Raw genomic sequence first — 24292 nt, 5'->3', positions numbered from 1 at the left:
AAACTATGAAAAGATGCATATCATTTTAAAGCTCTCTTTCTCCTCTTTCCAATGATATATAAAGCACCGCCCTACGCATTTTAGTTTTCGCTATATTCACGATTGAAATTGCCACAGCCGCAATTTCGATCGCGAAAATAGAGAAAACTAAAAGGCGTAGGGCCGCGGTTTAGGTGTCGCCAGAAAGAGGAGAAAGAGAGCTTTAAAATGATATCCATCTTTCCATAGTTACATTGTATTACACAGGGCGACTTTTTCTGCTGAATGGAGCTGCTGACTTTGAGAAAAAGTCGCCCTGTGTAATACAATGTAACTATGGAAAGATGGATATCATTTTAAAGCTCTCTTTGGCCTGGTGCACACCAAAAACCGCTCGCAGATCCGCAAAATGCTAGCAGATTTTGAAACGCTTTTTCTTCTTTTTCTGTAGCGTTTCAGCTAGCGTTTTGCGGTTTTGTGTAGCGGTTTTGGTGTAGTAGATTTCATGTATTGTTACAGTAAAGCTGTTGCTGAACAGCTACTGTAACAAAAAACGCCTGGCAAACCTCTCTGAAGTGCCATTTTTCAGAGCGGTTTGCGGTTTTCCTATACTTAACATTGAGGCAGAAACGCATCCGCAATCCAAAATCTGCAGCAGCCCGGGAGTATGCGTTTCTGCAAAACGCCTCCCGCTCTGGTGTGCACCAGCCCATTGAAATACATTACCCAAGCAGATCCGCTCCCGCAAGCGGATCGCAAACTGCAGCCGAAACGCTCTGGTGTGCACTAGGCCTTTCTCCTCTTTCTGGCGACACCTAAACCGCGGCCCTACGCCTTTTAGTTTTCTCTATTTTCGCGATCGTGGCAATTTCAATCGTGAATATAGTGAAAACTAAATGGCGTAGGGCGGCATTTTATATATCATTGGAAAGAGGAGAAAGAGAGCTTTAAAATGATATGCATCTTTCCATAGTTACTGCACTGCTCGGAGTCCCTTTAATTATCATCTATGCAATCACAACGGCCCTGAAAGAGCACACCTCACAGATTTGGAATGATTACACAGCATCTGACAATTGACTCTGCTTTAATTAATGTTCTCATTCAGCAAGGGAGCATATGCAACAACTTGAGACATGACATACTGCAGCTCAACACAATAACACACTGGCTGGCTGGCTGTGAGGGTTTGTTCACACTGGAGGCATTTTTGGCCTATTTTTACAAGCAGGTGATTTTAAAAGTCGCCTGCCAAACGCTTGTGCAATGAAGGTCTATGAGAATGTTCATATCAGCGCGGGCAGCAAAGCGGTGCTTGGACCATTTTTTAGGCGATTCTGCGTCAATGGAAGGTATAGGAGAAACGCAAAATGCTCACAAAATCTCTTTGTGCAGCGATTGCGTTCGCGTTTTTAAGAATAAATACATTGTATTTATTCTTTTCCGGGTCAAAGAGTTCACTTCCTGACTTGTGTCAGGGAGTGAATTACAAAACCGCTCTGCCAAAGCACTTTTACCAGAAACACAGCGTGCAGTGGAGCGCCAGGAGAGGGGAAAAAAACCCCTGCACAATAATAATAATGGCAGTATTTGTATAGCGCCTTTCTCCTGTCGGACTCAAAGCGCTTGCGAGGCAGCCACTAGAGCGCACTCAGTAGGCAGTAGCAGTGTTGGGGAGTCTTGCCCAAGAATTCCTTACTGAATAGGTGCTGGCTTACTGAACAGGCAGAGCCGAGATTTGAACCCAGGTCTCCTGTGTCAGAGGCAGAGCCCTTATAACCATTACACTATCCAGCCTCCACAAAACTGCAAAACGCTTGCATTTTCAATTTTAGGTGTAAATGAAACCAGAATTCTGTATTTTACCGACTCTTTATTTTTTTTTACTGAGCGCGTCTTAGTGAATTGAAGCCATTGGGCCTGATCCAATTTACTTTTTCTCCTGCGTTTTCTCCTTGGAGACCATTTTCCATCTTCTGTTTAAAATAACTTTTCAGCAATCTGCAACTGAAAGAGTAGCCAAAAAATAAGTACTATCAAAACTATTCTGAGTATTTTCTTACTTGCTGGTGGCGGTATGGACAGAAATGTCCATCCAAAAAAAACATGCTGTGAACAGTATAAACGCGCATACACATCAATACTCTCCTACTCTGTATACTAGACCCTTGCTTGACACATTTTGGCAAGTTACAGGAAAAAAAAAAGTTTTAAAAATACATTTTATCACTTTTTGCACAGAAATCCTGGGAAAATTGAACGCCAGGGAGGTTAAAGCGTACCTGAGCCGAAGCTCGGGTACAAATTGAGATACTTACCTAAAGAGAGGGAAGCCTCAGGATCCTACTGAGGCTTCCCTCCCTGCTCTGATGTCCCTCTCCCCCTCCCGCTGAGCACGGCCCCCTGAAAGATTAGCGACAAGGGGCATGAGTCACAAAGCTTTATCACCCGTTTACCTCTGTTTTCACCTTATCTATGTTACTTTTTAGGCTCCCAAAGAGAAAAAAAAATTATAATTAAGGTAAGAAAAGTAATATTATAATGAAGTTAATCGGGAACAACTTACTTTGAGTGATTATTTTGCTTGTAAATGTGCTGAAAGGTTATTTTTATCACTTAGGAGATAAGTAATTTCTGAGAAGTTTTGTGAATAGAGCCCAATGCATTGTTGCTAATCCTATTGAGGCTGTGCAGCTCTTCTTGCAGCGAGGCCGCGCAGTAGCCACGCGAGCCCGCCTGCACATTCACAGTAAGCCGGAGCTGCGGGCTCCATACTACTGCGCATGCGCGGTCATGCGCATGTGTCTACGGTGCGGCCACGCTGCAAGTAGAGGAGCTGCGCAGTCCCGATGTGAAGGGGGACTTTGGACCACCGAAGGAAGTCTCAATAAGATCAGGAGGCTTCCCTGTCTTCAGGTGAGTATCTTATTTTAATCACGAGCTTCGGCTCAGGATCGCTTTTAAAGGCACTTTATTGATAAGATGTGAAAATATTCCCTAGGACAGCCTTTCTCAACCTTTTTACACTGTAGAAACCCTGCAAATAACTTTTGACTGTTAAGGAACCCCTGCATTTATTTTGCATGGTCTTTAAAAGTAGGTGTGGCGGTTTAGTTTACTACCCCCTATTACACTGCCAATCATTATACTGTCTCCTTAGCCTAGTACTTTTTATTACTGTGCTCATTATTATTCTGTCCCCCAATTTAGTGCTTCTTTTTATAGTACCCCCTACTATAATGTGCTCTAATATACTTTCCCCACCATGGGGGAAGAAGCCAAGGAACCCCTGCAGATTACTCAAGGAAACCCTGGGGTTCCAGGGAACCCATGTTGAGAAAGCCTGGCCTAGGAGAACATTTGGAGAAAAAATGAATGGGTCAGGCCTCATTGTGTCACGGGCAGCAAAGAATTACCTTGGCAGTGCTGATTGCATAACAGACTCTTCTTCACTGTTAATATACAGCTACAGAGGAATTACTAGTATGTATTTTATGCTGAAGCCAATGGCATTTCTAATGAAGGTTTGTGGATTGATGTTAAGTGGGAAAGCCTAACAGGCCTAGCGGTGCTTAGGCAAAGACTTTCACACAGTCAGTGCTATGTAGCCATAGCAATGTTATCCAGATGAAACTCGAAAAATTAGAATATCGTGACAAAGTCCATTTATTTCAGTAGTTCAACTTAAAAGGTGAAACTAATATATGAAATAGGAACCCTTTGCAGGCGTTTTCAGATTAATTAGCGGATTAAAGTGACACTTTGAATATTGAACATTTTCCTAACATTCTAATGGTCTGAGATTTTGGGGTTTTCATAAGCTGTAAGCCATAATCATCAATATTAAAACAAATAAAGGCTTGAAATATCTCACTTGGCATGCAAAGAGTCTATTTCATATATTACTTTCACCTTTTAAGTTGAATTACTGAATTAAATGGACTTTTGCATGATATTCTAATTTTTCAAGTTTCACCTCTACTTTATGACACTTTCAAAATGTTCCCACTGCAATGTTTCTGTCTTCCATTTTGCTGCACAGAAACAGGTGCATAAGTGTAGCTAGCCAGACAGATTAGTGACTCTGCAACTGTGAGTCATACAACACAATCGCTACCTGTTTCCCCATGTGATAAAGCCCTCCAACATCTGCCGAAGAATTCTCATGTTGTTAATTTATATGGAACTAAAAATAGGTTGCCCAGCCCCAGAGACAGCAGCTGCACAGAGCAATTGCAGCCGTTACAGTGACAATAAAAGTTAGTCACGATGCCGCAGAAGGAAAAGTGCAATCTTTAATTTTACACTGCCAGACGATTGCATCAATTTTTCCTACTGTGTTCGTGCTGAAACCACAGCACAGAGAAGGGGTACTCCCAAACCCTAGTGGGCCCGTCTGGTCCAGAAGTCTTGGTGCGGTCGCAACCTCTGAATCCCCTATTGCTGCGCCACTGGAAATAGGGGAGTATAAATAAGGTACCTCCTAATTAACCACTTCAGGACCTCAGGCTTACACCCCCTAGTGACCAGGCCATTTATTATACACATATGGCTGTGCAGCTCCTGTTAAGTGTCCTTAATAGGACACTATGTAGGAGGTGTCTTATCGCTGCAACAATTTTTTTTTTAATAGACAGAGGGGAGGCTTTTCCCTCCCTCCTCCCTGTGCCGTCCTAATAGCCATAGGATGGCGATCGGCACTGTTCCCCGCCTCTCATAGGTATCAGCCTATGAGAGGCCACACAGATCGAGCCGCTCTGAGGGACAGCCCAGTGTCCCTCGTACAGCGCTGCAGGAGATAGCAGCACTGTACAACTGTAAACAAAGGGGAATTCTTTCCCTTCGGCTCTTAACAGCTTGCTAGCAGGCTGATCACGGAGCTCAGCTCCGTGAACCATCAGGGAACGCACACGCGCGTGAGTTCCCTGCTAAACTGCAGCTCCAGGACTTGACGACAATCAGCGTTAGGCGGTCCTCTGGCTGCTGCTGCGGTCACGCCCATCGATGTGACGCGGTTGTTAAGTAGTTAAAGGACCTAAAAAGAAAAGACATGGAAAAAAAAAGACTAAAGATACACTAGATGACACATTTTCTGACTGAGAGGTCCTATTTGACACTAGAACAACAATGCCTGACTCAACCAACCACCTTAAGTTACATCACCCACACCTCAGATCCCTGAGGGAGCAACCATATTTAATTGAATGCTAAACCATATATTGTAAATAAAGAGGTTGCTCATAAGTATAGTGAAAAATACAAAACATCAGCTTTATTGAGGAGTTATACCTATACACAGACCAACCAATTAAAAACATTTGAAAATGGCCATCAGTGAACATTCACTCATCCACAGTTGCCCTCAAATAACACCACACTCTACCCCCCCTTCCGGTACTGTAGTATTGTAGGTCTTCAGAGAAGTGATGTGCAATGTTAGTTTTCCGCCACACATAGCGTTTTGCATTTTGGCCAAAAAGTTCCATTTTGGTCTCATCTGACCAGAGCACTTTCTTCGACGTTTGCACGACTAATAGTTGTTCTATGGACATATTCCCCCACCTGAGCTGATCTCTGCAGCTCGTCTAGAGTCACCATGGACCTCTTGACTGCATTTCTGATCAGCGCTCTCCTTGTTCGGCCTGTGAATTTAGGTGGACAGCCTTGTCTTGGTAGGTTTACAGCTGTGCCATACGCCTTCCATTTCTGAATGATCGCTTGCAGGGCAGCCCTCAGGGGGGGGGGGGGGGAAACAACTGACACTGCAGTGAGGGGCCCAGGGCTTCTGGGGGCCCTGGGCCCCCCAAAGCACTGGAAGGGCTGCATGTGCTGGCCGCGGGCCTGTGGCTCACTATCCAGCACACCGCGTTCCAGCACTGAGAGAAGAGTGACATCAGCACTTGAACGTGGGGAGCAGATAACTGAGCCTGCTACAGTGGACTTTCTATACTGGTGCACCACCTATATCTGGCTACTGGCTACCTATACTGGTCCACCACCTATACCTGGATACCTATATTGGGACTGGAACCACCCATACCTAGCTACATACACTGGGGCACCACCTATACCTGGCTACCTATACTGGGGCACCACCTATACTTGGCTACTTATACTGGGGTGCCTATAGCTTGCTACCTATACTGGGGGCACCTGTACCTGGCTAACCTATACTGGAGCACCACCCATACCAGGGTACCTATACTGGGGGCAAATATACCAGGCTACCTATACCGGGGCACCACCTACACTGGGGCACCTGTAACTTGCTTGTCTATACTGGGGCATCAGCTATACCTGGCTACCTATACTACCTGGCTACCTATACTGGGGGCATCTACACCAGGTTACCTATACTGGGGGTATCTACACCAGGCTACCTATATTGGGGCACCACCTATAGCTGGCTACTTATACTGGGGGGCACCTATACCTGGCTATGGCAGGGGGACAAGCTGAGACAGAATGGGACAAGAGGTACCACAGGGGTATAAAAGATGCATAGAGGGAACAGAGGCGGACAAAAAACGCACAGGGAGAAAAGAGATGAGACGGGGACATGAGGTCACACAGAGGGACACAAAAGAGGCACAAACTGAGGTGAGACAGAGGGGGACAAAAGAGGCACAGGAAGAAAAGAGGGGGACAGAAGAGAACAGATAAGGGATAAGAACGGTCCTACAAGTACCTATCTCATTTTTTAACTGGGGACTACCTCTATTTTGCGAGTATTTGGCTCCACCCACAACATACCATGGTCACACCCACTTTTTTCAGCATCACGCTGTGCATGCCGCTTTCTCCAGTGTTGGAGCCATGTACATTTTTTGCCGCAGCGCACTTCGCGCACGGACACGGGGGTGGCCAATGGGCGGGCACAGCAACCAGTGGGTGGGCCCAGGCCTGATGATGTGTGAGGGGCCCCAAAATTTCTGGCGGCGGCCCTGATCGCTTGAACAGTGCTCCGTGGGATGTTCAAGGCTTTGGAAATCTTTTTGTAGCCTAAGCCTGATTTAAATTTCTCAATAACTTTATCCCTGACCTGTATGGTGTGTTCTTTGGACTTCATGGTGTTGTTGCTCCTAATATTCTCTTAGACAACCTCTGAGGCCGTCACAGAGCAGCTGTATTTGTACTGACATTAGATTACACACAAGTGCACTCTATTTAGTCATTAGCACTCATCAGGCAATGTCTATGGGCAACTGACTGCACACAGACTAAAGGGGCTGAATAATTACCCACACCCCACTTTGTATTGATCTTTCACGTAGAATTCCAATAAAATTGATTCATGTTTGTGGCAGTAATATGACAAAAATGTGGAAAACATCAAGGGGGCCGAATACTTTTGCAAACCACTGTATATACCTGGGGGGGGGGGGGGGGGGGGGGTTAACTATTCTCCAAGGGCTTTACACATTAAAGAGACTCCGTAACAAAAATTGCATCCTGTTTTTTATCATCCTACAAGTTCCAAAAGCTATTCTAATGTGTTCTGGCTTACTGCAGCACTTTATACTATCACAGTCTCTGTAATAAATCAATGTATCTTTCCCTTGTCAGCCTGTGTCTGGAAGGCTGCCAAGTTCTTCAGTGTTGTGGTTCTGTGATGAATCTCCCCTCTCCAGGCCCCTCTCTGCACACTGCCTGTGTGTTATTTAGATTATGGCAGATTCTCTCTTCTCGCTTATCTTTTACAAGCTGGATAAATCGTCCTCTGAGCTGGCTGGGCTTTCACATACTGAAGAATTACAGACAAGGGCAAAGCTGTTTGCAGGAGAAAAAAGAGCAGCCTGAAACTTCAGTGCATGAGAACTGCAGGGAGAAACACACAAATGATCTCTTGAGATTCAAAAGGAAGGCTGTATACAGCCTGCTTGTGTATGGTTGTATTTTCTATGTGTGGACATACAGTACATCAACCTACTTCCTGTTTTGGTGGCCATTTTGTTTGTTTATAAACAAACTTTTTAAAACTGTTTTTAACCACTTTTAATGCGGCGAGGAGCGGCGAAATTGTGACAGAGGGTAATAGGAGATGTCCCCTAACGCACTGGTATGTTTACTTTTGTGCGATTTTAACAATACAGATTCTCTTTAACGCTTCAAGTCAGGAAGAACAACACACAAATACAATAAGATAAAATCCATGCATTATCTACAAAAAGCTGAAGTTTTGTTTCTGTCATTAAACCCCAAGCTGCCCATAGCATTAATCAAATAAATTGGGGCTGTCTCCTTCCGTAACAGACTAAAATATGAGAATATAGGCTTCAAATTCACTTGTATGATCTGCAAAAAGTCATATACAGTATTTAAAAAGAAAAACCCTTGCAGATGTCTGTATTGTTGTTGCTTCTTCAATAAATGTATAAAAAATACATGGTTAAATACCGCCATTAAAAATACTTTCAGACAAATTTTTATTTTAGAAGCCAGTTTAATTACTATATAAAATCATAATTTTTGCACTGCTTAAACCTATTTTTTTTTAAAATTTAGTTTCATTACATAATAAACACCCAGGGCCGGGCCAAGGCGAGAGAGGCTGCAGCCTCAGGGCGCAGTGTAGTAGGGGGCGCACAACTCACTCAGCTATCATTCCCCTATTGTGTTTGAAGCAGAGAGAAATAAGGAAAAGATATACATGGCAGGGACTGCAAGCCAGATAACTAGAGATTACGGTGTTGGGGGCCTGGGGTGCCTCTTAGTCTAATAGCAATCAGTGTGTGACGACTGGGGTGGGAGGGATGGAGGGGCGCACTTTGGTGTCTCAGCCTCGGGTGCTGGAGGACCTTCTCCCGGCTCTGTAAACACCATACACGTTTAAAAAGCAGCAGTGTTCCTCATGGGCTGAAAAAATTGCTCAAACTCTTAAATATATGTCTGAACGTATGCAAATGAACAGTTATTCTCTCTGTTCTTCAATGTCGGATTGTTTATTCACATGTACATTTTTGAGAACTTTCTTAATTTCTGGCACATTATCTTATTCTGATATTTGTGAAATGTTACTGTGCTGTATGCCTATTCTACACTTAATACAAATTAATAGTAAAAAAAAAAAAAAAGCAGCAGTGTCTGTTTTTTGGTGGCAATGAGCCATTGCCTAGGTTATATCAGGACATGCTGGCCCTTATTCAATTCAATCTTCTGCTAAGTTTTAGCCTAGGAGATAATTTTTCATCTGTTTAAAATAACATTTCAGCACTCTGCAATTGAAAAGTACCATTAGGCGAAAAGGTTCTGTCAAAATTATCCTGTGCATTTTCTTGCTTGGTGGTGGCTTAAAGAGGAATTAATGCCATATGCTAAAATGTTTTTTTTTGTAGTTATACAGTACATATGCACAGAGGGAGATACGGCTTGTTTGGCAGTTGGCAAAAACAAAAAACTTTATTTTCCACAATGCAATGGGGTTCACAGACAGAAAGCTAAGGACCATGGTCATGACATCACACTGTGGGAGGGATTTCACCACAATATCAGCCATACAGACCTCCTGATGATCTATTTGAGAAAAGGAATAGATTTCTCATGGGAAAGGGGGTATCAGCTACTGATTGGTATGAAGTTCAATCTTGCGTTACAGTTCCTCTTTAAAAGGCATTTTATTGGTAAGGTGTGAAAATCTCACCTAGGAAAAAATGTAGGCAAAATAGTGAATTATTGAATTCAATAAGGGCCACTGTAGCAGTTGACTGGGGAACAGTTAGCAAATGTCTAATGGAGATATATATATTTATTTTACATACACACAGTGTGTGTTACCCATAATTATTCATACCCCTGGCACACATTTCTCAACTTGAAAACATATGTAAATAAAAGCCGAGAAATGCTTTTCCCCCCCACAATAATGCCTCTTGTACATCTTCTTATCTTTTGGGAGACCCCTATGTAATTTCTCGTCAAAAAAATTGTCAAAATTTGTGTGTGTAAGTAATTCGTTCAAATTTTTTCTTTCATCACCATGCAATGAATCTCTATGAGAAGGTTCATATCAGCACGTTGTGTCCCCTTTACGGTTCCTATAATGGAAGGTATAGGAAAAGCGATAAACACTCACAAAACCGCTTTATGCAGCGATTGCGTTCGGTTTTTTTGTATTTATTTTCTGGATCAAAGAGTTCACTTCCTAACTTGCGGCAGGGAGTGAATGACAAATCCGCTCTGGAGTGATTTTACCAAAAACGCTGTGAGCAGTGGAGCGCTGGGAGGGGAAAAAAACCCAGCCACACAAAACCGCAAAATGCTTGCATTTGCGATTTTAGATGTGAATGAGGCCTAACAGAGTTATTTTACTTTACCCAGCATAGGTTAGCCAGGTGTACAGGTCCCCAGTATAGGTAGCCAGGTATAGGTTGCCCCAGTATAGGTTAAGCAGGTATAGGGGCCCCAGTATTGGTAGCCAGGTATAATTGCCCCCAGTAAAGGTAGCCAGGTATAGATGTCCCCAAAATAGCTATCCAGGTATACTTGCCCCAATAATAGGTTAGCCTGGTATAGGTTCCCCCAGTATAGGTAGCCAGGTATAGGTGCCCCCTCTATGGGTAACCAGGTATAGTTGCCCCAGTATCGGTTAGCTAGGTATAGTTGTGGGGGGGAGCAGTGGGTACACAGGGACTCAACTTTTGGGAGGGGGCCCCACTCCTCCCTCCATCTCCTCTGGCCCCGCTCAGCGCTCCCCCTCCATTGCAGAAATGTATGGGCAGTGGAAGCGGTCGTTTACTCGCCTTCCAGGCTCCAATCAAAGATGACGTGCCACCGTCCTTGTCAGTCTCCAGTGCTGCTCACTACGTCCATTAATCAGTAAGCGTCAGCCATCAGCGCCGTTTCTTTCATGAAGAACTGGATCATCACTGCTGTGACCCAGTGCTCCCCAATTCCACCCCAAACCAGGTTATCCTGCAGATAATAAGAACATTATTTCCTTACCTGCATCTTTGCCTTGCTCCAAATTTGATTTAAACAGCTTTTTGGTTTTTAGTATTTTGCAATTATGCTTGAGTACATCAGATATTCCTTTTGTTAAGTTTTTAAGGAGATCTTTTTCCTTCTTTGGCTGCTTTCCTTCAGACAAAAGAGGGGTAGCTTCATTAGATCTTCCCTCCCTGGACTTAGGCATGTTTGCTGTGAGCGCAGCTGCTGCTTGTGAAAGCTGCTGCTGTACTGCTGCTCAGAGTGTAACCTTGTATGAGCAAGAGGGGAACTCCTCTCTGCCGTCCTCTCTCTAATAGGCGTTTCATCATCTGCAGCATCCCTGGCTAATGGACAAACCACAAGGCTCACGCAAGTTGGATGTGGCACACACACACCTTGTCATAAGAGTATCCTTTATTACACAGGAGGAAGTGTATTAAAAAAAAAGTCATCTGATTTCTGATCAGAACACACTTTTGGCTTCAGTCCTGAAAAAAAAGAAACAGCAAAATACAGGTAAAGGATGAAAGCTGTGAATGTCCCTTTCTAGATACATTTGATCCATTGTGGAGAGCGCCACTGCAATCATAACTCCAGCAATTCCTCTCGGTTTCTAGTTACAAATGCAAAAGTCCTATTAAGGTTATCATTTTTACTCAAACTCTTTTTTTAAAGAGAACCTGAGGTGTGGATCTACAAATAAACAACACTACCTGATCCAGGAAGGGGGGGTAACCAGGTAGCCGCTCCTGTAGCCTGCAGTCTTCCACTTTCAGTTTTGTGACCCTTGGGGTCACGTTGCTGGAAGAACTGCTCTGACGAGTGGCAGGGGGCGTGGCCAGGGAAAGACAGGTGGGGAAACCCTTTAGGAACATGTCATGTCAGTGGGCATTTGAGCAGGGAATACCTCTTCTTCCTTACCCTCCAGATTAGCAACAATTGCGTGTCACTAATTTTGGGGGTGATGGCATAGTGGTGGTGGGGGGGGGGAGGGGGGGATGGGGGTCAGAGAGCGGCGGTGTGTGGACTCAGATGCATGTCCTGCAACAGGGAACATTCCTCTGTGTCCCATCTGCCCCCCTCCCAGCCCTGGGGACACTCTAAGCATCAGTTAGCTGTTCTTTAAACTGGTGTGGAGAATAATTTCCTTGCAATGCCTGCTCAGATGACTGCTGGGGCACTGACACCGGGGAGGAGGGAAAGGGGGTGAACTTTGCTCCGTGAAGCTGCGCCGTCCCCTCCCCCCAAACTGCACTAATTAAAATTCCATGTTTGGTTAGTGCTACGTTCTAATGTGGTCTGGATTACTGCAGCCTTTTCTAGTTGCACTGTCTCTGTAATATATCTAATCTTCTTTCCTTTGTCAAGCTTTGTGGAGCCAGGGAGGAATTTGCTACCTCTGCTGTGATAGGGAGAAGTTACACACGCCCCCTGCAGGCTCTGTGTGCTTTGTTTACTACTCACAGACAGAGCTCTCTGAGGGGGAAGGGAGCTGCCTGTCTCATGCTGAGAACTGTGAGAATCCCAGACTGGAGTGCAGATAATTCTCAATGGCCTCAATTCACTAAGCTTATCTCCTGTCTTTAATAACTCTTCTAAGCTGTTTCTACAGTTATCACAATTATATCACCATGGTGAATATCATCATGGTGAATGAAAAGTTGTAGTATACTGGAACATGATATATATATATATATATATATATATATATATATATATATATATATATATATATACACACACAAACATCACTTCCTGGTCAGCGGCCATGTTTTTTGTTTGTAAACACTGCCTAAAACTGGCGATTAAAAGCCAGGATTGCGGCGGGGAGCGGTGGAAGCGGCAAAGAGGGGCCCAGGAAAACATAATGAATAGAATGGTATGCTTTTTATTCTCTTTCATTAATCTCTTTAATTTAAAGGATGGGAATAAAGTTTAGACTCATTTAAACACATTTTTCGGTAGAAAAATACATATATTTACATAGATCTGTACATGAGTCCTGAAAGAGGGATTTGGTTCCCAAAGAGGGACTGTCTCTCCAAAAGAGGGACCCGTTGGGAGCTATGTTAAAGATTTTTATAAAGCTTAAAAGTTCACCCAACACCCCTACAACAGCACATGGACACGCAGGGGCGTAGCAATGGGGGTGCAGAGGTAGCCCAAAGGGTCCACCCTCTATGGCAGTATTAGCGCTCTACTGGTTCTGTGCTTGTAATAATAACTTCTATAGATGGTTTGAATAGTGGTAATCCTTAACACACTGTCCCCCATCCCCCTCTTGCACGTCTGACACTGTGGTTGTCCTTAGCAGGTTTTGGTGCGCCATATCAATTGTTAAGCATAGAGTGCTTGGGGGGCCCCATGTAATGTAAAACTTTCACCGGGGCCCATAGCTCCTTAGCTATGCCACTGTGGACACGAAAATGGTATGGTTGGTTTTGGTTAATGTCAGGTTTGTGCTGCAAAAAACACCATTCTATACTTTATAGTTTTTGAGATATTATAGATTTTTTTTATAGAAGTCTAAAGTTCACCAAGCTTCCGTCACCCAGCATTCATTCACTTCACTATTGAGAGGTTCCTGGCTTATAGAATGTCCATTTTCATAGCTCTCAATATAAACAAACTACTGCAATAACTTTAAAGTTCCTCTTGCTTCAGATCAACAAAAGATGCCTGCCAACAACATGTAAAGCTCAAAAAACAAACACACTGAAATTAAGGCAAATTACCTTATTATTGGTGTATTAAAAAAAAAAAAAGTTTGTGCTTATTGGGTAGCACGGTGGCGTAGTGGTTAGTGCTCTCGCCTTGCAGCGCTGGGTTCCTGGTTTGAATCCCAGCCAGGGCACTATCTGCACAGAGCTTATAGGTTCTCCCTGTGTGGGTTTCCCCGGCACTCTGGTTTCCTCCCACATCCTAAGGACATACAGGTAAGTGAATTGGCTTCCCCCCTAAAATTGGCCCTAGACTATGATACACACACTGCATGATACATTCATATACATATAACCATAGAAGGAATTAGATTGTGAGCCCCTCTGAGGGACAGTTAGTGATAAGACAATATACTCTGTACAGCGCTGTGGAAAATGTCAGCGCTATATAAATAATAATAAAAATAATAATTCCCAATTGTAAAGGTATAAAACTGCTTAATGCTTTTAAATAAATTATATTTTCAGTAATTTTGTAGCAAAAACCTTTAACACTCACCAATTACCAACCGCTGTATCGTGTATTTATGCCCCTGGAAACTTCACTTCAGCACCAGGGGCGTAAATACACGTTTGTTTACCTCCTCGTTCCCGATCGCTGTCATTGGGTGCTGGATGAGGTCTGTGTGGGTGCTGGGAGGTCACTGGATGCTGGGTGAGGACAGTGAGAGGTCACTGGGTGCGGACAGTAAGGGTGCTGCGGGTGGTGAGAGGTCACTGGGAGCTGGATGAGGTCTGTGCGGGTGCTGGGACCGGTGTGAGGTCACTGGATGCTGGGTGAGGACAGCAAGGGTGCTGGGGGTGGTGAGAGATCACTGGGAGCTGGATGAGGTCTGTGTGGGTGCTGGGAGGTCACTGGATGCTGGGCGAGGTCAGTGAGGGTGCTGGGAGTGGTGTGAGGTCACTGGATGTTGGGTTAAGACAGTGAGGGTGCTGAGAGGTCACTGGTTGCTGGATGAGGTCTGTGTGGGTGCTGGGACTGGTGTGAGGTCACTGGATGAGGACAGTGTGGGTGTTGGTGTGAGGTCACTGGATGTTGGGTTAGGACAGTGAGGGTGCTGGGGGTGGTGAGAGATCACTCGGTGCTGGATGAGGTCTGTGTGGGTGCTGGGAGGTCACTGGATGCTGGGCGAGGTCAGTGAGGGTGCTGGGAGTGGTGTGAGGTCACTGGATGTTGGGTTAGGACAGTGAGGGTGCTGGGGGTGGTGGGAGATCACTGGGTGCTGGATGAGGTCTGTGTGGGTGCTGGGAGGTCACTGCATGCTGGGCGAGGTCAGTGAGGGTGCTGGGGTGTTGAGAGGTCATTGGGTACTGCTAGCGTGGGGAGTGGTCACTGGGTGAGGTCACTGTGGGAAGAAATAGTCACTGGGTGCTGCTGTCAGGGAGACATCTTGCCTGCTCCCACACAGCTGGCATGGTCTTCAAGCTTGACCCCACTTCAGGATTCCTGTCACTGGTTGTGGGTGGGGCTTCAGTCGGATGGGAAGCAGCTTTTTCTCAGAATGGAGGCGGGCTTCTCATGGCCTTTGGTAGAGCTTTGCAGATGTTGGCAGCATGGCCCCGGGACATCCTCTTCTCCAGGCAGGCACAGTCTTCATGTTCCACATTAGTAGTTCTGTTGCTGCTTTCTACTTGAGCTTGATGTACTACCTCCTCAACAACACAGGCACAGATTGTTTTGCACATGTGCACACCGGCTGCATGGGAGCTGGTCACAATGAAATCGTGAGTCCCCTCAGCGTGAATGTAAGGGTAGGGCTTTCAGAGGGCAGAGCTCAGCAACATTAGTATAACTGAATGTGAAACTGAAGCAGTGAGCAGGGATCTGGTGCTGCTGATTGTGACCACACTGTTCCCAATCAGCAAGCACTGTAATGGCACCTTAAAGGAAACCAGAGAGGACTGAAAAAAAAAATACATTCATGGGGTTTCGTCCAGCCCCCTCCAGCCTGATCACTCTCTCGCGCCGTCCTCCGCCTCCTCGATCTACTGTAACAGGTCCCGGTATCTTCGGCCAGTCGGCGCATGTACAGTGAAGTTGCGCGCGCTCCTCCATCTTTCTCCCGTCACCGGGAGCTTTCTGCGTCTGCACAGTACTACTGTGCAGGCACAGAACTCACCTGGCCATGGGAGCAAGACGGGGTAGCGCGTGCAGCCTCACTGCGCATGTGCAGACTGGCCGAAGATAACGGAACCCGTTACAGAAGATCAAGGAGGTGGAAGATGGTGCGAGGGAGTGATCATGCCGGAGGGGGCTGGAGGCAGACTCATGAATGTATGAATTTTTTTTTCAGTCATCTCTGGTACACTTTAAAGGGGAACTACAGCGAAAAACTGTAAAATGTAAAATATGTGCAAACATATACAAATAAGAAGTACATTTTTTTCAGAGTAAAATGAGCCAAAATTTACTTTTCTCCTATGTTGCTGTCACTTACAGTAGGTAGTAGAAATCTGACAGAAGTGACAGGTTTTGGACTAGTCCATCTCTTTATAGGGGATCCTCGGGGATATATTTATTTTCAAAAGCACTTCGTGAATGGCAGTTGCTCTGTCCAACTGCCACAAAGCTGTGTAGCGAGCAGGGAAGCTGGCCAGCATCATTGTTTAAATCCTTTTTAGGGAATATCTTTATAAAGAATAAAAGCCTTGCTGAGAGTCCCCTATGAAGAGCTGGACTAGTCCAAAACCTGTCTGTTCTGTCAGATTTCAACTGCCTACTGTAAGTGACAGCAACCTAGGAGAAAAGTAATTTATGGCTCATTTTACTCTGGAAAAAATGTACTTCTTATTTGTATATGTTTGCACATATTTTAAATTTTACAGTTTTCTGCTGTAGTACCCCTTTAACCTCCCTGGCGGTAAGCCCGTGCTGAGCACGGGCTATGCCGCCGGGAGGCACCGCTCAGGCCCAGCTGGGCCGATTTGCATAATTTTTTTTTTGCTGCACGCAGCTAGCACTTTGCTAGCTGCTTGCAGTGCCCGATCGCCGCCGCTACCCGCCGATCCGCCGCTATACGCGTCGCCGCAGCCGCCCCCCCCCCCAGACCCCGTGCGCTGCCTGGCCAATCAGTGCCAGGCAGCGCCGTGGGGTGGATCGGAGTCCCCTTTGACGTCACGACGTCGATGATGTCATCCCGCCCCGTCGCCATGGCGACGGGGGAAGCCCTCCAGGAGAGGGGCTGGGGGGATGCCGCTGACCTCGTCTCGCTACATGAAAAAAAATATTTTTTTTTAAAAAAACGTATTTGCTGCCCCCTGGCGGATTTTGACAAACCGCCAGGGGGGGTTAAGGACCAATGGCACTCCATGCGGTGGCCTGGAATGCCATTGGTCAAAAACAGCCTTGCTGCTGCACTCCATGTGAGATAAATCATGTTTATTTCATTTGAGGTAGGATGGTTCTTTATTTAAGTTTTAATGAGTTAAAATTACTTCTTAACCCTCCTGGCGGTATAAAAAATTCCGCCAGGAGGCAGCGCAGCAGTTTTTTTTTCTTATATCATTTAGCGAGCCCAGGGCTCGCTACATGATAGCCACTGCTCAACGGCATCCCCCCGCCCGCTTCGATCGCCTTCGGCGATCTCCGATCAGGAAATCCCGTTCAAAGAACGGGATTTCCTGGAGGGCTTCCCCCGTCGCCATGGCGACGGGGCGGGATGACGTCACCGACGTCGGGACGTCATTGGGAGTCCCGAACCACCCCTCAGCGCTGCCTGGCACTGATTGGCCAGGCAGCGCACGAGGTCTGGGGGGGGGGGCTGAGGGCCGCGCGGCGCGACGGATAGCGGCGATCGAGCACGGGGCGGCGGCGAACTGTGTGCTGACGCAGCTAGCAAAGTGCTAGCTGCGTGCAGCAAAAAAAAATTAAACAAATCGGCCCAGCAGGGCCGGAGAAAACCTCCTGCGCGGCTTACCCTGAACTACGTTCGGGGCTACCGCCAAGGAGGTTAATAACAAAGAATCAATACATTAAAAATAAAAATAGAAGAGAGATCAAGAAATGAATGCTATTTGCCATGTAATTTGTTCCACTGATGGGCTAAAAGGTTGTTTTTTTAATAGATCGATCTACATACGTACAGAGGGAGACACTAGTTGCTTGGCAGTTTGAAACAGCTGTTATTTCCCACAATGCAACAATCTTCACAGACAGGAAAGTGTCAGGGCCATGATCATGACATCACACTGTGGAAGGGGTGTTACCACAATATCAGCCATACAGACTGCTGCTTCATGTAGAGAGCTGCTGAATACTGCAAATATAGTTAGTTATCCTGCCTCCGTGACTACCGAACACAACAGCAGCCTCCTTACCTTCTCACTTCAAATTCCCGTTACTGGTTGGCAGCTCCCATGCCCAGGAATCTGGATGGGAAGAACCTATAATTCTGTCTATGTTTTCTATGTACTGTTCCAGTAATGCTATTTGCTCACACCTAAGATTTTAGTAGGGCTTCTCATTTTTCATAGTGTTTTCTCTCAAATACAGTAAAAAACATTTTGTTGACTGCGACTTATCGTAAATAGATTTAAAGGGTTAACACATCCTTCTAAAAACCATAATGCATGTCAACAGAGGGACTCTCGTAAAACTAGGAATAGGTTCCTGTTCATATGCGCTCTGAGGTTTGTTGTGTGTAATAGTGGTGCAGGTGGTGGTATGAGGTCAAAGAGTGAAAGAAGGCCAAAGATCAAAAACTATAAATGTAGCAGCATACTTACCCGGGGTTTCCTCCAGCCCCAAGCTCCCAGCATGTCCCTCGCTGCAGCTCCGCGGTGAGCCATTTGCCTGTGAAGCTTCCCAGTCCCTGGCAATGACGTCAGGCTGACCTGGACATCGGCCTGTACTGCGCCAGAGTGAGCAGCACTGTCAATCACCGCCACGTGGACCGCAGACTGCACAGACGCAGAACTACTGCGCAGTACGCTCCGAACCACGTGGCGGTGATTGACAGCACCACTCGTGCAGGCCGACCTCCAGGTTGGCCTGATGTCTTTGCCCTGAGCAGATGTAAAAAAAAGAACTTTGGACTTATCTGGGGCTTCCCACAATACAATTTGCATATTCAGTATTGGTGCATTGTGGGCAACCACAAATGTTCAGCTGACTTATTGCAAGTTTCCTTCTGTTTTAATAAGACAAATCACACCAAGCATTGCTTTATAGTAGGAGGGCTTTTTGGTCTCTTTTAGCCCCCTATACATACGTAGTGGTTTGGGTCACCCCGAGCTGCTTGGTTACTCTGTTGTACTGGTCCAAGGCCCCATCCCATACAGCCATATCAATCCCTGCCATGTACTGATGAGGGCCAAAAGTCCAAAACAGGCTGTCTACTTGTGGGGTTGATGTGGCTGTGTAAAATTTAAAGCTATAGACTTGCTATACACCCGCGGTTCTGTATGCTAGCCTGGCTTACAGGGGCATAAAGAGATAATATGCATATTCAGTAGTGGTGCATTGTGGGAAACCACAAATGTTCACTTAAAGCTGAGTGACTGAGCTATTGCACATTTCCTTCTGTTTTAAGAAGGCAAATCCCACCAAGTCTTATCACTTCAGTCCTTAAAGTGCATCCGAGGTGAACTTTTACACATTGCATAATTGTGTTCCTTTCCTATTGTTTATAGGGCATTCCTCAAGCCAAATACTTTTTTGTTTTTGTTTTAATACTCTATTTCCCTATAAACTAAAAAAGCCACGCCCACAGGTTTTCAGAGAGCCTTGGCAGGAGCAAGGGCTCATGGGAGCTCAGTCTGGGCAGGAGGAGGGGGAGGTGTTACTAGCCATTGATTTAAGAGGCAGAGGGGAGGAAGAGAGGGGCTTAGACTGATGGCTCAAGATACAGATAAGCCTGCCTCTGTGTAATGTTTACAAACAACATGTCTGCTGTCATTGTATCACAGGAATAAATAATCATATTCTATTAAAACTGTTTTCAGCTAGATTTGCTGTGTAAACCATCTAAACGTTAGACAAGATATATATCGACACGTTACTTGTTATAGTTAGTTTTTCATCTTGGATCCGCTTTAATTTATCATGTCTGTAGTTATTGTCACATGCAGTATACAGGAAGGGGAGGAGCACAGCAGGCAGGATGTAGCTCTACCCCTCCTGCTGCCTCCTCTGCCAGAATGAGTGCAGCTAGCCTGTGTAGACAGCCAGGGTAGGAGAGAGGCTGTGGCTGGGTGTGTGTGCATATGCTTGGCGTCTCTCCCTCCCCTCCTCTCTGTGTGCCTGCTGTGTAAATGTCTCTCTATATTATAAAGCAGACAGCTCAGAATGCTTCACTTACTGTACATTGCAGTCTGTAGTAACACTCCACTTAACAACAGCTCAGGCCAGCTAATAACTCCTCACACACATTACACTTGCATTTCTCTCTGTAAATTAAAAGCCCGTCTTTAACTTCAGAATTCTGTCATTATTTTAAGGACTGAAACGTTAACTTTAGAAATCTCTCCTTAACTTAAAGACTAGAAACAGCTCAGAAACGTTATTAAAGACAGGAGATAAGCTTCGTGAATTGAGGTCGATATTTTACTTGGTAATAAAGATGCATTTTTTCAGTTTTGAGTCCTTCTAATCACAAGCTTATATATGAAAATAGTAATATCTGCCACTAGCGGCAAGATTTATTATTATTATTTATTGTATTTATAAAGCGCCAACATATTACGACGCGGTGCACAATAGATAAATGGGTTAACATACAGGTAGAACATACGGAAACTCACAACAAAACAAGATCATGCAAATGATTTGATAACAATACAGTGTCATAGGTCAAGACAGAGACTGTTCGAGTCTACAAGAACGGTGGTTGTGAGTAAGATTGCATAATCAAGCTGGATACATTAGGGAGGAGGGCTCTGCTCCTACACTCCACTGCCCAACCCCCCCCCCCCCCCCCGAATACACATAGCAGCGCACTTGGTTGGATGCCAGGTGGCGTTGCTACTAAAAGATATTGGTAGTGTAACCAAATCAAACAAACTAATTAAGCCACTCTTAGGATGACTTTACAATAATAGCTTAATATACAGGCTGTATGGTTTGGTGGGGTGCCACAGTAAAAACAACCTCCTCTGGTCATAAGTCAAATAAAATCCATTGTACTGGCGCTCAATGTCCGATTACAGCCATCCACAGATGCTTGACTCTTCAGATCATTTATACACCTTTAAATGTAAAAACATCAGAGACATGCGCAAAACGTGTACCCATTAGAGTGTGTGGTAATGGGTACACGTTTCGCGCAAGCTCGGTTTTGTTTGAGACGCAATGACGGCGTGCAAGAGACTATAGGGACGCACTTGCAATAGTGCTTAGGAAATGGGTACAATTCCTTAGGTGGATTACCTCATACTTGGTGGGTAATGTTTATGGTGTACGGGTATGTACAAATCATGTGAACTAAAGGAAATATTTTAGACTTGGTCATAGGAAAATGATAGGCAGAGGCTTTAACCAATAAGCGGGTGGGAGGGGAGGGGCCGCTGGATGCCTTCCAGCTACATAATACAAGACTCAGCGCATGCTCCCTAGCCCCTGATGAGTCATCATTGCTGACGAAACTGGTAGGGCGGAGCCAGGAGAGACGCGCTGAGAGAGGAAACGGATCACACGCAGCCGAGACCGGAATCTTTGCTGAAGGAAACAGTGACGATCTGATGTTTTTTTTATTAAGATATACAAAATGTACGCATATATGCTTTAGGCGAGAAGCTTTTCATAAACCAGTTTTACACATGATGAGCTTTTTATCTTATGAGGTGTATGCCTATTGATGGAAGTAACGACGTTGAGAGATATGCAAGTTGGTGAGCGGGGAACCAGAGGGGGTGTGTGAGCCCTATTCCCTGGGGGAAGTAACTGCTGGCACTACTGGTGTGCTTTTGTGTGCAGGTTTTTGGGAGCACATAGGTGAAAAACAGCAGCGTATAGACATCCTGCACTATGATGTGTTTCTGTCTCTGATGTTTTTACATTTAAAGGTGTATATATGATCTGAAGAGTCAAGCATCTGTGGATAGTTGTAATCATCGGACATTGAGCGCCAGTACATTAGATTTTATATTGGTAGTTTAGATTACTGATATTTTACTATGCACTACCCAGCACCCAGGTGCCTTTGCAAATAAAATTTACTTTAGCTGCTACAGCCGCAGGGACGCGATAGCCACGTCCCTGCAGTTTTGGGAGGGGGTGTGTGTGTGTTTGCACGCAATCATGCAGGCGAATGCCCGCGATCGCGATGTTGCTGGTAGCAGGGGGGAATTGGCTGCAGGGGATTGGTCCCCTGTGCCAATCCGTACATGTCCGCCGAGAATAAACGCGGTTAAATAGAGCTGCCATGCTTCCGTCCGCTGCTGATTTCTGCTGCTGATCGTTACATTTGTGAATGGGAAAGTTTCACTAATCTCCCTGCAGGCCACCCGTGATGCAGGCTTCCATTGATGCCTGCGTCACTTCCCTAGTTACAATGTAGCAACACATAATTTCTGATGTAGCGTACTTGTACGCTACTTGGGGATTTGCTCAGAGGGGACATCTTGTGGCCAAATAGTAAAATTACACCTACTGACTTTAGGGATTAAAAAATGTTTTTATATGTATGTCAAGAGGGCACATTATTATACATTTATGGGCTAAAGATTAGCAATGGATGTAAAACTGAAAAAATGTACCTTTATTTCCAAATAAAATATTGTCACCATACATTATACTAAGGATATAATTTTAACATTGCAATAACCGGGACAAATGGGCAAATAAAATGTGTGGATTTTAATTACGGTAGCATGTGGTATATTAAAACTATAATGGGCGAAAACTGCGAAATGATGATTTTTTTCAATTTTTTTCTTAATTTTTCCACATCAAAATGCATTTAGAATAAAACCATTCTTAACAGTGTACCACCCAAAGAAAGCCTAATTGGTGGCGGAAAAAAACAAGGTATAGATAATTTCTTTGTGAGAAGTAGTGATGAAGTTATTTGGGAATGAAAGTGAGGAGCGCTGAAATGGGAAAATGTATCTCGTCCATAAGGTGAAAAATACCTGCGGGCTGAAATGGTTAACCTGTCTTGGTTGTGTCATTAGAGAGATAAGCCAACTCCGTTTTTTCTCATTTTAGTTTGCTTTTAATGAAGTTTTATACATCCTGGGTGCCTCCTCGCCCTTGTTGTGCCTATGTAGTAGCCGCCTTGGGCGGCCAACTCACAAATTGGCAGCCTGATTACCAATAATTAACACAGGCGTCCACTAGACACCTGCTTGTCCCCATGCCCATATGACATGATCTGTCCTCCCCCAACCCTCTCCATAGGACAGAATAAGGTACATTCACTAAACTGTGGCAAAGTGTAACAGGAGCAGTAGACATGTTACGCACAGTATTTAGATGCGTAACTGATTATCACTTGTTACTAACATGTGGCAATGCATATGTCTCCATTAGGTATGTGCATTTCACACTACTCATTGTGCATAACACTTTGCACACATTATTCTATGAATATATCCCAAGGCGCTACTCAACAGTGAGCCTATCAGCTGTGATTGTATAGTATAATACACCCTGCAGGCATATGTAGCATACAGTCTGACAGGTAGTTAATCCACCAGGCAGGAACTGATAATTCTTGGCAATGCAATATGGGCACAGTGGATTTATATAAGATAGTCACCTGAGGCCTAGTGAATGAGGCTATCCAGACGAGTGAATCAAGTGGCAGAGGTGCTAGGAGTTCCTGGTGGCAGTGAGGTAGGAACTTTCCAGTGATAGCGTAGTCAAGGCAAGCTGAAGTCAGTCCAGGCAGAGTTCATGCAAATCCGTGTCCAAGCAGAGGTCAATCCAGGCGGCAAGGCAAAGCGTAGTCAAGATACAAGGCAAGGTTGGCAACAGGAATCCAGCTGAGATTAAGCGCGGTCAGGATACAAGGCAGTAGTCAGCAACAGGAATCAAGCGTGGTCAAGATATAAGGCAATAGTCGGCAACAGGAATCCAATATGACAGTGAGCGTTACCTAGCAACAAGCCAAAGCTAATGCTATCACGGGCGATGACTGTGTTTAAATACTAGAACTAACCAATCAACAAAAGCAGAATTGAAAACAAACCAATAGCAATCCAGAGTGTCAGCTGATACACACATGAACGTCAGAGTTACTGCTTACATCTGCAGAGCGCGTACTGGGAACGCGTCCTCCGCCTATCTAATGAGATTTGAGAAGTTCCACTGACGTCAGTGTGGCTTGCCGAGACCCGGAAGATGGAACTGCAGCCCAAGTCTCGGCATTCCGCCGCTGCCCAGGCACAGTGGACCTTACAGTTGCACAGCCTAATCTGGAAGCTGCTAAAGGAAATGTGACAGGACTATATTATTGAATAATAATAATAATAATAATAATAATAATAGAACAGGTGTTCCAGAAGTTTGATTTGATACCAAAAGGAAACATTTAGGCCCTCTGATGAAAACATTTCTATATGGTATATTTATATCTGTGTCTGGATTTTGGCTCTAAATTTAGTTTAGAGCCAAACTAAAACTAGAGCTCTAAATTTAGTTTATAAATAGCATATTTTAGGGAAGTTGGTAAACAAAAATCACCCAATTTCATAGCTTGCAGTTTCGTAACAACCACAGACCGATT

General features: G+C 44.9%; 1 protein-coding gene across 3 annotated transcripts in view; it reads right to left on the bottom strand.

Moving 5' to 3' along the window:
• The window catches only part of LOC137533142 (exocyst complex component 3-like), a 68325-nt gene extending 57194 nt beyond the window's left edge, over positions 1-11131 (bottom strand). For all 3 annotated transcript variants that reach the window (XM_068254352.1, XM_068254353.1, XM_068254354.1), the window contains exon 1: positions 10921-11131. In XM_068254352.1, coding sequence (XP_068110453.1) covers positions 10921-11110 — 190 coding nt within the window. In that variant the 5' untranslated portion in view covers positions 11111-11131. The remainder of the gene's footprint in view (positions 1-10920) is intronic.
• Positions 11132-24292: the final 13161 nt, after the last annotated feature.

Source organism: Hyperolius riggenbachi, chromosome 9, assembly GCF_040937935.1.
Source record: "Hyperolius riggenbachi isolate aHypRig1 chromosome 9, aHypRig1.pri, whole genome shotgun sequence".
NCBI classification, from domain to species: Eukaryota; Metazoa; Chordata; class Amphibia; order Anura; family Hyperoliidae; genus Hyperolius; species Hyperolius riggenbachi.
Note: the sequence above shows the minus strand (reverse complement) of the source record. Positions and strands in the feature narration are given on the sequence as shown.